The sequence below is a fragment of the Parambassis ranga genome, chromosome 5 (genome assembly GCF_900634625.1).
Source record: "Parambassis ranga chromosome 5, fParRan2.1, whole genome shotgun sequence".
Lineage (NCBI taxonomy): Eukaryota > Metazoa > Chordata > Actinopteri > Ambassidae > Parambassis > Parambassis ranga.
In genome coordinates, this window is record NC_041026.1 from 20,812,446 (window position 1) to 20,825,964 (window position 13,519).

The 13,519-nt window shown below is 42.6% G+C and overlaps 2 protein-coding genes across 2 annotated transcripts; both read left to right on the forward strand.

Annotated features, from left to right (window-relative positions):
* The first annotated feature begins 1,353 nt into the window (after window positions 1-1,353).
* Window positions 1,354-4,358, forward strand: endou (endonuclease, polyU-specific). The gene is made up of 9 exons (XM_028407174.1): window positions 1,354-1,470; window positions 1,566-1,688; window positions 1,761-1,883; window positions 2,997-3,159; window positions 3,236-3,441; window positions 3,518-3,631; window positions 3,711-3,817; window positions 3,894-4,036; window positions 4,119-4,358. The coding sequence occupies exons 1-9, from the start codon at window positions 1,413-1,415 to the stop codon at window positions 4,237-4,239; spliced, it is 1,158 nt and encodes a 385-aa protein (XP_028262975.1). The 5' UTR covers window positions 1,354-1,412; the 3' UTR covers window positions 4,240-4,358.
* A 5,446-nt stretch (window positions 4,359-9,804) lies between these two features.
* On the forward strand, window positions 9,805-10,800 carry LOC114436753 (neurogenic differentiation factor 4-like). The gene has a single exon (XM_028407180.1). The coding sequence runs from the start codon at window positions 9,805-9,807 to the stop codon at window positions 10,798-10,800; it is 996 nt and encodes a 331-aa protein (XP_028262981.1).
* The last annotated feature ends 2,719 nt before the right edge of the window (window positions 10,801-13,519 follow it).

Genomic DNA, 13,519 nt, shown 5'->3' on the forward strand with positions numbered 1-13,519 from the left:
TGCAACACTGATTGTGAATCAATTTCAGCTGCTGTTGTGCAAATGGAACAGACAACAGGTGGAAACGAAAGGTAATTATCAAGACAACCCCTATAAAGGAGAGGTTCTGCAGGTGCTGACCACAGACCATTTCTCTGCTCTCATCCTTTCTGCCTGATGTTTTGCTCACTTTTGCATTTTGTCAGTGCTCTCAGCCCTAGAGGTAGCATGAGGCAGTGTCTACAACCCATACAAGCTGCTCAGGTAGTGCAGCTCATCCTCAATGACACATCAACGAGAGCTGTGGCAAGAAGGTTTGCTGTATCTATCAGCACAGTGTCCAGAGCATGGAGGAGATACCAGGAGACGTGGAGGGGGCCGTAGGAGGGCAACAACCCAGCAGCAGGACCACTACCTCCTCCTTTGTGCAAGGAGGAACAGCCTTCTGAAATGTGATTTTCCACTTTTATTTTGAGTATGGTTCCAAATCCAGACCTCCCTAGGATAACAGGGGATCAATAAAGTGTCTGTCTGTCTGTAGTGTCAGTTTACTGTAACTTTCTACAGTAGATTATTAAGATACTGTAATCACAGTATAATATTTTTTACTGTACTTATTCACAGCACATGTGATTTTGCAAGTTTTTCATTGCTATGTGCAGCTTTTAGAGGCATGTGAGCGGAACAGGATCAGGGAAACTGAAGCATGTCAGCTATTTATATTGCACAACCCTGTGAAACACAACATCTGGTCCTCCTGGTGGGAGAAAGAAGAGTCCTAAAAAGATGTAAAACCTTACTTATATATGTCCACTTTAGTGTCAATACTTGTATTAGTGTTTATTTAAATTAAAAAAAAATACATTTAATATAAAAAGGGCAGCAGTAAAGAGACATTTTACTTTCAATTTCATGGAAATTATATAATTTGTAAATCAGATTATATTAACCTGAAGCTGTTATCACAGCTTATAAATTGATATGGTTTTATCCTGTTTGATTTGCAGGTGTGTATTTTCACAGAGAAGAGACAGTTTTTTTTAATTCTGCTTTGTGTGGAGTTGCCAAACAAGAGTTTTAAATTGAGGCCACTGGACATATAGTTTTAAAAGATGTCTTTGCTTCCCTTGAGTGGCTTCATCAGAACTGATAAGCCAATTCTAAACTGTTGTATATAACATGACCTGATACAGACGTCTCTAACATATACTGCTTTTTACAGTCCTACAAATAAACAAATAAACAGGAGGATACATTAAGAGGCTGATATTTTCTGAAATCTGTTTACACATCAGAAAGTTTTATCTCAAAGTGACATCCTGACTCACAGGCTGGGCTCATGTGTGCTTCTGGATTGGTCAGGTGAGAGCTGCTATAAAAGGGTGACCATGATCAGCTCTCTGTGTTTTCAGGTTTCAGGTTATTGAGCCAACATGAAGGTCGCTGCTGTCCTCGTACTTTGTGTGACCCTCTTCTGCCAGGGCTACAGCAGTAAGAGATTAACATCACCTTCTTTGCATTTTTAGTAAACAGCATGAGTGCAGTGCTGTGTGATGAAGTCACTAATCTGTGCTGGTGGTTTTCAGACTCCCTGGAATCATGTGAGAATCGGTGTGGTCATGGGACAGACGGCAATTACTCCTGTCAGTGCAACTCTTCATGTGAGCGCTTCAAAGACTGCTGCTCAGATTACTTTCAATTATGTAAAGGTGAGCGACACACTCTGATCCTACATGTTTGGGTGAAACTGTTACTCATCAGTGTGTTTCTGGTTCTTTTAGATGGAGCCTTATCTTGCAAAGGCCGGTGTGGTGAAAAGTACAACTCTCAGAACAAATGCCACTGCAACTCCAAGTGCACGCAGTACAACAACTGCTGCAGCGACTACGCAGAACTCTGTAGTGGTAAGACTGGCCGTTGGTCAGCTCCACGTGCCACCACTCCTGTGTTTGTGTTATGCAAAGAGCCACTTTGACACCTGCTCACTTTCACATGGTGGAGCAGTCAGCAGGAAAAACAAGAGCTCGGTTTCTATGAAAATAACTTGAAATAAATAACAAGCAGAAGAAAATATACAAAATCAGGACAGTTCAAGGAAGCATGCACTAAAACATATATGTTGAAATCCATTATCATTTACTACTATTATTTATTATTTATTTAAAATAGAGTCCAAATAAAAGTCACCTATTTTAGTCACCTTGGAAATGGAATGGAATGGAAACTGTTTTAAATTGTACTTTTACGACATTCTATTTACTTATGTAGGATTTAAAATGCAGAAGGTCTGTTTTTGATGGATTATTGTTGAGTAATAACCATTGTTGGTTTGTGATGTCAGACTCTTGGTCAAATCAACAGTCAGTTTTTGACCAGTCGGTGTCACTGTTGTGCTTTGTAGTGAAACCTCCTTCAGATGGAGGGTTAATTTTTCTATCTGCTGCCTCCATGAGTTAGAAAACTTATTTCCTTATCAACACAACAATAAAACTATAGCATGAAGGTAATTTTTATAAATAATGATTAATCGATTGTATTGCAGTATGTGAACTGCGTAAGGATTTAATGGGGGAGATTGATGTGAAGTTTAAATTATGTCATCAGCAGTGTCAGTGTGGAGGTCACTTAAACTAGTTTGTGTGGTGTTTATTAATACAAATATAAGAATCATGTCCTGAATTAATCTCCTGGGTCATTACTGATTATGTTACATGTTTTTAACCGAACAATTCTCATTAATACCTTTTAAGTAAAACTTTCATCATGTGTTCTTCATTGATCTTCTCAGAAATAAATGACTTGAAATGTATAATTATCTGAAAAAGAGATACAACAAAAGATAGAAAGTGAACAGAGATGCTGAACTAATCTCTGTCTTTGGCCGAAAGCTGACCAATCACCACTTATATTTACCTCTAAACATATTAAACATACATCAGAATAATTAGAATAGAATAGAATCACCACTCTGGATTAATAGTGATGTCAGATGTTGTCTGTGTTTGTGATGTGCACAGGTGCCAGTGGAGGTGTGATCACTGATGCTGAGATCAAGGCTCTCTCTGAGACACTCTATGTTCTGGACTCTAACAAGGCGTCAGCCTCAGAACTGATTATTGACCCTCAGACTCTGGTGCCTGACTCCCAAACCAGCTCCCAGACAGACCTGTCCTCTGCGCCGTGAGGAGACAGTTTGATAACCACCTTCTGTTCCTCTTACTCTATATGTATGTGCTCATTTCTTCTGTGCTTTCAGTTTGTTCCACTACCTGGACGAGGACACTCTGTTTTCAAAGCCTACCTACGCAGCTCTCCTTGCACTGCTAGACAACTATAAAAGGAAGACCGGACAGGCGGAGGACTTCAGCGCTCAGCAGCTGGCTGAGCAGGATACCTTCCTCAAAGAAACTATGTCCAACACTGAGCTGGGCAGAGAGCTGTTTGCTTTCCTTTATACCAAAGGTAACTGTGTCCACCACTCCGCAGCACTTACTGTAAATAAACACGGGTTACACCAGGTGTTATTCTTTATCTTAAGGTGTTTATAAGTCTGAGGAAGAGTTCCTTCATGACCTAAAGATGATGTGGTTCGGCCTGTACTCACGCAACAACAACATGCAGGACTCCAGCGGCTTTGAACACATCTTTGCAGGTTCAAATGATGCAGACGTCTTATAAACACTACAGCTGTCTGAAAAAGATTCCTTATTAAAAACTACATTCTGTAACAGGAGAGGTTAAAGGAGGGAAGGTGTCTGGTTTCCACAACTGGATCCAATTTTACACTCTTGAGAAAAAAGGACTGCTGAACTACTACAGCCACAGCTTCGACGGCCCTGTACGCTTCCACTACACACCTGGATCTATTCTGTGATGTGTGCAGCACTCTCTTATTTCATGTCTGTTGCTTTCAGTGGACTACATACCCTGACGTCCTGGGAATGCAGTTCATGTGGGACGGCTACTTCAAGCAGGTTGGCTCTGCGATCATTGGTTGCAGCCCCGAGTTTGACTTTGCCCTGTACAGCCTCTGCTACATCACCCGGCCTGGAAAACAGTGAGTAAATCAACAGTGGGGTGCTGTAAGTTTTTCCTGTCTGTGCATCTGTTCTGATTTGTTTTTTTCTGATCCATCTAAGGTGTCGTCTGAGCCTTGGAGGGAAGGAGCTCATCATCCAAACTTACACCTGGGATAAAACTTTCTACGGTGATGGCAAGAAGTTCATCGCCTCTGCTTTTCCTGCAACACCACAGAACTGAAGATATTCCCCAAACAATATAACAATACGCTCATCAGGAAGGATTATCTCAGTGAGCAGTGTTCTTTAATTTGAGCAATTTCTTTTTATTACGTGATGTAATAAAAAGTGAGATGACTATTGTTGTTCTTTTTATGTGGTATCCTTTTTTCATCAGAGGCTTGCTCTGAAATAAAGCGGACCGTTGACTAATCCACAGTGAAACCTTCCTCTCACAGAGCATGAGAATGTGCTGCTCTCCCAGGGGCACGATCAAGCTGTGCCTAATGGGGCAAAAAATGGGCGTTTACACACCCTAAGCGGGCACACTAACTCCTCAGTCGTAAGAGCATGTGTGCATTTGACACAATTGCTTATTGTTTTATGTCACAGCAAAACAAAACATAAAAAACAAAACCCAAAATGCAGTCTTTTGCAGTATGAACTAGAGAAACAAAAAGACATTAACAGATCTTGTTCTGCTTGACCTGCTCTGAACAGTGGCCACCAGCTAAACCTGTTCTTATCAGCTGTCCATAAAGCTGCGTGAGTGTAACTCCCTAGTGAGGGGTTAAGTGTGCGTGTGTGTGTGTGTGCCTGTATGAATGGGTGCATCATACAGGCGTGTGTGTGTGTGTGTGTGTGTGTGTGTCCAGCTGGGATGGGGGTTGATTTTACTCTTTCACTCATCTAGGGTGACTAACAGGATAAATTTGGGTCTGCTGACAGAACAGGGGGACACACTTGCTGCCCTGTTTAAAGAAAGTATTACAGGAGATGGATCTGCCACTGATCCTATTGTCCACCAGTCTGTGTGCATTCATGCAAAACAAGAGCACAAGACCAGTCAGCCTGCAGGAAAACTCCAGCCTTCAGGCCGCACATGCAGTCAAAGTGCTGCAGCAACAATAAAGTTAACCCAGGCAGGAATTTCTGTTTTGTCAGAGCATATTACATTTTGTGAGCTGGTGGCTGTAGAAATTAGAAGAGTAAATCTTCTCTCTTTTCACATTGCCCTCCTTTTAAAGCCCCAAATGAATTAAATTAAATCACAGTGGGGCAAATAAAAGAAAAAAAGATTCAATTGTTTCTTTTGTCAGTCACACAACTTCATAATCAAATTATAGCTGGCCACCCGCCAGCGTGTCCTCGCATCTCCCCCAAATGGGCTTCTCCTGGCAGATCTCGTGAGCCACCTGACTTTTGTTTTGTAATTATATTATCCCGCTCTCCCTTTAGCGTGTTGTGGCTAATGGCTGAGCGGGCTAGCCCAGCTGCACATGCAGAAACAAAGCTGCTTATGGAGCCAGACAATGGGCCCGTGGAAAAGGGACGCCTGAAGGCGGTCAGCCAATGAGCACGCACAACAGGGGGCCAACAGAGGGTTTAGGAAAGGGTTAAGGGGGTTTAGGGGTTCAGACGGGAGGTGGGGTGTGGGTGTGGGGGGGATTGTCTATTTCACCCAGTAGTGGGGTCCATCAATGAAATGGTTAGTAGAAAGCCACATGGTCAACATCACCCCTGTCTCCCCAGGGTCGGTGCTGGGCTGGAGGGAGGTTCAAGTTTGGCTCAGAAGCCGGCCATTTCTAAAGTTGATGGGTGACCATGAAATACAGAGCAACGTTCATTCTCTGCAGTTTTTTTATGCTTTCCGAACAATTTGATGAGCGTGTTGTCATCGCCTTTTCCAATACAGACATATGCAGAGTGAGAGGTGCAATCATGTTGCACTAAGGTGACCTCATAGGCCGAGACTGCTGCTATTGTATGAAGAAAAACTTAGCTGCACATACAGTCCATCTTCTTCAACATGAACGCACACACAAACACATACACGCTCTTCACACTGTGGTGTTGGCATCTCTCCGAGGACTTCCAGTATGACAGATGGAAAAAAAAAACCCACTTTCCCCCGCTGTCACACACTGAACCATGGGGGATTCAGGGGAAGGTCATGTTTGTGTGTGTACTGAAGTGAAGTTTTATCTGTCCTTGATTTTTTCATTCTAACAAACTAAATTCCTGTCTCACAAACATACCTAGAAAAAGGTGAGGAAGGGACTATCCTCTGAGCATGTGCTGAGCAGCCAGTGGAGAATAGAGGCGCATCTGAGCCACACACTGCCAAAATAAGAGGTATGTTTAGGCAAAGACCATCTGCAGCAGGACTTCATCATGTGTGGCCTGCACAGAGGGACGAGGGGACATCATGGCATACATACTGTATCACACTTAAGCACCACTTGTGGAGAATAAAGATCGCACTGTGTACTCTAAGCAGATCAAACTCAAAAAAAATAAAGGGCTAAAACAACTGGTCAGTTTTGTCATGACAGATGTGGTACACTGCAGCGCAAAACAGATTAATGAATCAAATGTATTTCATTTCATTGTTGCAAACTGTGTATTATGATGAGCATATGCAATGGGGACACGGGGCCTCAGCTAACATATTCCCCTGTTGGTTCCACTCTGGGGATGCTAGAGGCCCCACTCTGCTATTCCCATCTCAGGCTGCAGGTGCGGAATAGGACAGGAAAAGACGCAGGGGGAGGAGCAGTGGACAAGGTGGTTGGCTTGGGAGCGAAAAGGGAGTAAAAGGCAAAGGATAGTTGGGGTTTGCAGATTTTCCTGTAGCCTACCTTAACCCTGTTAGAGCATGTGGTGCTCACGTATACACACATCTCTCTTTTCAGATACACAAAGTATCAACAGCACATATATTTTCTTCAGACCTTTAAATACAGCAGCTCGCTTTTCAGAGAACTTTAGTGTGGTTAGATGGACATTACAGACCATTGATATCTGCAGGAGAGATCTTTGTTATTGGATACAATCTGACCTGAAAAACCTTTAAGTTAAGGTATAGCAGAAATTAACAAGCTACTTGGGGGAGTGGCGAAACGTCTTAAAAAAACAATCCTTGAGTCCAGTTGCCTTGATTTAAACTCTTGGAAATGACTATGACCTGGATGAATGAGAGCATCCACAGATATATTTAGGTTAAAGTGTAGTTCCTTCAGCCAGTGAAACAACTGGTGTAACCATAGCAATGCACCATTGTGTGATTGTGTGCGTGTAACATCTGGTGCTGGTACTTGTTCCTATGACATCAAGGTTATTTTCAGACTTAACTTCAGTTCAACATTGCATAAAGGTGCATTTCAAATCACATTACAAAATAGTTTGGGTGGTTAAAAGTAAGGTCAGTATAGGCCAGTCCTATAATAGTTACAGCTTAACTGTCCATCAACATGAATTACAAGATGACAGAAAGGTGCCCCTTTGAGACATCACTGCTGTTTCTCCTCAGGCAGGTGCTACACTGATAAACCTTCCCACCTTATGTGCTACAGTACAAGCAGTGTTAGCTGGTTAACAAGCTATCTTCATGAAATATCTCTGTAACTATTTACTGTCTTTCAGGTCCCTGGAATTAGGTCATGTATGATCCTATTTTATCTTATTACAAGTTCAACTGTTTTGTTTGTGACCTGTACTGAAAGAGAATTATTTTAATCATTTTTATGTAACCTTCTCAACATATTGACCATTTACATTACATATTCATACAATCATAGGTTTCTCAAATATGTAGTATTAATAATGATAATATTTGTTCTCTTTGTCTTTCTTTATCACATTCAGCTGCAGAGATAATGTTTTCAAGTCTTACAGCTTTTTCCAAGGTCACCACTGTGTCCCTTCGATATGCATTCATACAATATCGTTTTTGTTAAGCAGCTCTGAAATATAGCTCTTCCATGATAAGTGTATTTTGCATGTAAACATAGTGCTTATAATCTTGAAGAAGTTATTTATAGAGTAAATTAGGATGAAGATTGCCGCTGTTAGCCTTTAAAACGTTGACAATACATATTTGGGTTAGAAGCTTCAAAGTCCAGAAACTCTGCACCTATACATCCAGCAGAGAGAGGGGGTGCATATACACAGCGCACCTCGTGTGACTAAACAAGGCTTCCCCTTCTGGTCAGAGCGGCCTCCTGGGTGAGGTGAACTTGTTCAACAGCCTATCTCTGCACTGCGAAGGGATGTATGGCTGGAAGAAGAGATGGAGCAAACACCTGCTCACATGCAACTTCAAGCTGTCACATACAGTTAGGCTCAGGCGACTGAGCGCGTCTCTCCTCCGTTCAATGCAAAAGTGCTGCGGATTTGGCGGCCGCCCTCCAAAGCAACAAAGGCCTGGGCCTCTCCTGTTTGTCTGGTCTCTCTCTCTCTCTCTCTCTTTCTCTCTCTCTCTCTCACACACACACACACACACACACACACACACACACACGTGTGGAGCTCCAGGGGCTCGAGCCACGGGCCGGCCACGCGCGAGCTCAAGCGCGTCAACAGGAGTTGATGGGAGTGGGAGGAGGAGCTTTAACGTAGAGGTTAAAACCCGGAGCCCCCGCAGAGTGACCCACACTGAGTGGGACAGCGCTCCAGAAGAAGTAGGAGGCAGGACGGGGCTTCAGCACTCTTTGATGGACAGAGAGACCACACTGTGATCCGCAGAGAAAAGACAGATCAGCAAACATCTGAGGCGTCCCGGGACATCAGCACAGGTAAGGATCAAAATTATGCATAATTTGTTAATCAGAGAGACAGAGGTTATTTAACAAGCTTAATTATTTTTCAGTTCAGCCTAAAGAATTCAAATTTTGGCACAAACATTCATTTTAAAAAAGAACAACAAGTCAAGTCATCATGTAATGAAGAGCAGGTCTAATTAAAATATTCGTAAAAAGGCTTCATCTTAAAATGCGTCAGTCGCATTCAACAAATCAGGCACGTAATTTGTGGTGAGACATTAATATTTCTGCCTTTGAAAAAGTCTGTCTTTTTCAATTCAATCTGCGCCCTCTGTGCGGCGATCTGGGGGATGTCGATCTTTCATTTAATCCCATGGTCGTCGCTTCATCCACGGAGTAAATCCTGCGATGCCCCAGATTGGAGTGACTTTATCTTGCCGAGGCATTACCAGTTCACAAGTCGACCGGGATTACCCCGAGAGAGAGGCGAGGGGGGAGAAAATGGTTAAATGGATAATGCATATGATAAAAACACACACACACACACACACACACACACACGGACTGCTATACATTTAAAGCAGGTCCTGTCTTTGCGTTCATGTTTTGGCCAATCAGAAGCACCTGTGGCTGAGGAGCGCGCGTCACTCAGGATGGAGCTGTCCGGTGCTGAAACCGCGTCAGGACTGCTTACAGCCACGGTGTATCCAGTAATTAGATTACTACTGTTGCTTATTACCGGACAATGAGTATATTATACTGACTTATAGAGACAGGCACTTAGAGCCTTCACAGAAATGTGATCAATGAATACAATTTTAAAACATAAAGTATTAAAAGCATTGACTAGATAAGGCTTTTTACAGAGTGTTATATGGCTGAATTAATGTGAACACATCACATTTGAGAGACTCAGATATGGTAACTGCAAGTAATGTAGTGAAGTTAATGTGTTTGTTTGACTTTTTACTGAATGAAAAAGATACATACTGGGACAGCAGTACAGGTGTAGTGATATCTTTTTTCCTTGCTTACAGAGTACTATGATGATTAAGCCATATGTGAGACAAGGAGAGGGAGAGGAGGTCGTCAGCCCTCTGCAGTGGATGGATGGAGACATGAGCTCCCCCGATGGAGATGCGTCTGTCTCATCACGCCACTACAGGTCAGGCGGACTGAGCCAGCAGGCCAGAGAGATGGGGAGTGAAGATGCAGAGGAAGATGAGGAGGATGTAGAGGAAGCACAGGAGGATGAAAATGAGTCCAAACGCCGAGGCCCCAAGAAAAAGCGAATGACCAAGGCCCGGCAGGAGCGCTTCCGTGCCAGGCGTGTAAAGGCAAATGCCAGAGAGCGCTCCCGTATGCACGGCCTAAATGATGCCCTGGAGAACCTGCGCAGCATCATGCCCTGTCACTCCAAGACACAGAAACTGTCCAAGATTGAGACATTGCGGCTTGCCCGCAACTACATCTGTGCTCTGTCTGAAGCCCTGGAGGGGGGCCTGTCCACAGAGAGCAGGGCTTTCATGGAGACGCTGTGCAAGGGCCTCTCACAGCCCACAACCAACCTGGTTGCTGGCTGCGTACAGCTGGGTGCAGCTCCCGGAGCTGTGATGAGGCCTGAAGACAGACATGGAGTCCGGCCGCTGCCAACTCCTCTTGGTGGCATGGTGAGCTACACCTCTCCAGGCCTGCCGAGCCCCCCATATGGCACTTTTGACTCGGCTCACCTGCTGCACCTGAGGGCGATGAAAGGAGGGCCATATGAGAATCACTCACCAAATGAGTATGGTGGTGGTGTGGGAACCCCTCCATATGACGGTCCCCCTACTCCGCCTCTGAGTATTAGCAGCAACCTTGTACCCAAACAGGAGCCTTCACCCCACTACCCACCTCCACACCACTACTCCCCTTCCCATGTGGACCAGGTCCTGTATCAGACTCAGACCAGCTATGACACGCACTCAGAGGGGCCATATGACTCCTACCATCCAGCACACATTCCCTCAAGACAGATAACCTCCGTCTACAGAGACTAAGAACAGCCACCAGTACTGACTGATTGGGTCCAGTCTCTGATCCTTCATGAACACTGAGTGACACTGAAGGATCAATGTCTCTCAATAGACAGACTCTTAATTACTGTAGGATAAAACATTTTTTTTACATGTGTGGTGCATTTGCACAGTAGACTAGCACTGCTCAACAGCATTAATTTTAGAAAATACTTGACTTAAACCAATACAGTTAATTACCAAATGACACAAGGACCTTTACGGGTCTTATGAGGAAATGTTACTTTGGGCATTATTACCAGTTGTGCTGGCACTGTAAAACAAGCACTTCCAATTTAGCTTCGGTAACATCACATATTCTACACAAAGTATTTTTATTTATTCTTTAATTTAACACTGTATGTCTGTTCTGATGTGTCTGCCTTTTTTCTTTGTACATATTTATAGTGAAGGCTTCCGTCTGTTTTCCACCTAGTCTGATAGTTCATCTCGTTAACCTATCTTTTGGTGTAGTTTCCTTTTGTTTGATAAAAGTTTGCACTCAAAACGCACACAGAGGTAGATGTGTGAGCATGATGTAGCTGATGATGAAAGAGAGGATTGATAGACAAAGAAAAAAAGGGTAAAAGAGTTGGAGTTTAGGTGAAGGATGATGCTAAAGAAGCAACACGTATAACTCTCAGGTTAACATTGTGATATTTTAAATTGGATAGGATGTTTTTTAGTCTTTTGTTTTTGTTGCTTTTTGAGGATGGATGTTATTAAAATGTTCAACTTTATGTGTAGTTTGTGTTTAATTTTTGTTAAAGATGACAGATATAAACAGACATACTTGTCCTGTTTTGTGTCACCGACGATCAGCAGTAGATCCCCTTTACTTTGTTTCTCATTTTTGTCCCCAGATCTGCGTGGTTTAGCTGCACTAATCCCCGGGCCGTCTTTTAATGAAGGGTGGATATGCGAGGCAGGATTGCAAGATAAAGATTTATGATTAAAATGGCTGCCCGCCTGTGCAGACTTTCTTCTTCACTGACACTGGGTCAACATAATCCTCCCCTGACATCCACTCAGGCCACAGCCCAACACTCACATATGCAATAAATACATGTCTGTACATTTATATCTGTGCCCTTTCATACACATGCACAGACATTCAGAACTAGATTTATGGGGTTAGAAGAGCCTGACTTTGCCCCTTCAGTGTATATGTCGAATAGATCAATGAGTATTAGGAACTGAACTGGAATTAAGTAGATTATAAAATATCAGGAAATACAAAATAATGACAAACAAAAATGAGATCTGATCCGAGCAGCCGCTTCTGTTGTAGACCTTGCCGGTCAGTGTGAAGGCCACCCACTGAGAGGTCAGTCAGAGGGGCCATAAGGTCACACTGGGTCAAGGCTCAATGGTGGGAATGGTCACTGGTTGCATAACCACTTTGCCAGCCAACCTTTTACAAATTTTAGCACATCTTTCCATTTGGTACAGAGAGCGGTAAGTATAATGCTAGAGGTTAAATTATGGATGAAATGCTCATAATCCTGATAAACACGCTGATGAACATCCCATGCTTGACCTGCACTGGGAGAAATATATCGCTTTGTTTTCACAAGGATTAGTATAAGCCTCTGAGTGTGTGTGTGTGTGTGGGCGCAAGGCATTTGCACTACTAACCAGAAAAAACAGGAACTCACTTTGAAGGGATAGGATGAACAACAAAAGCAGGAAGTCTGTTTACAGACACAGGCTCTCCACAAACACTGAACATGCAGGATTTAATTTCTTCATGTGATAAATGAGAGACAGTTGATAGATCAGCATCTTTGGAGGGAAAGAAATTTGCTCATTGAAAAGAAGACAACACAAAGAAAAAGCTTCACCTTTACCCTTTTTGACCTTTGACCCCCTCTCACTTTTAATCTCGCACTTTACTAGATAAATATGAAGCACTTCAATAATACCTTATTTCAAGAGTCATTTTATGAAAATGTTTTTTTTTCCTGATAAAACCACCTAATGTGTTATCAGTTATATAAAGTGTAACATGCATACACTCCAGTGTACTGTGTGTCTGTTTACAGACTCCTGGTTATGTTCTGTGCATGTTAAGGGGTTTTCCTGGAGCACTCTGATAGAAAAGAGGATGCATGTATCCAGTTATCTAAACATTCTTGGACATCAAGGCATTAAGTGCTCAGAAATGTGGATAAAGTAATAGTTATGGATGCATGTTCAGGACACTAGTGCATGTAAACACATTCACAGAGACAGCTGGTTTAATTCTAAGTAACTGAAATTTAACTGTATAATTTTGAAGATGTGTGAGCAACAAAATTGTAGGCGATTAATTGATTGATTAATTAATTTTTAGATATTTGGAAACTTTTATCCATGCTCTGCATATTTATAGGTATTTTAAGTAAATACACATGTTTTTTTTAATTATTCATTCTTTTGTCAGTATTAAAATATATCTAACAGCAGCCTCCTCATGTCTACATATTATTTGGAACTACTGCGCAGATACGTTTGTGTGCATCCAGTCTGTGAAAGTGCACACAACATGTGTGTGTGCCAGTTGTGTTATTTAAAATAAAAGTATTAAGCAGTTGATCAGAGCTCAGTGTCTGAATGGGTGTATTAAATCACTGATCCTGAGGGGAGAGGGGCTGTCAGTGCAGCATCTATTCTGCTCAACAACAACGTGCAGAAACAACAGAGCATTTAGTGCATGATATAA

Excerpts from the sequence above, each read along its gene's own strand:
- endou (XM_028407174.1), top strand. The coding sequence starts at position 1,413 with ATGAAGGTCGCTGCTGTCCTCGTACTTTGTGTGACCCTCTTCTGCCAG. Across the intron at positions 1,471-1,565 it reads CTTCTGCCAGGGCTACAGCA|ACTCCCTGGAATCATGTGAG; the intron begins GTAAGAGATTAA and ends GGTGGTTTTCAG. Across the intron at positions 3,160-3,235 it reads ACAGACCTGTCCTCTGCGCC|TTTGTTCCACTACCTGGACG; the intron begins GTGAGGAGACAG and ends CTGTGCTTTCAG.
- LOC114436753 (XM_028407180.1), top strand. The coding sequence starts at position 9,805 with ATGATGATTAAGCCATATGTGAGACAAGGAGAGGGAGAGGAGGTCGTC.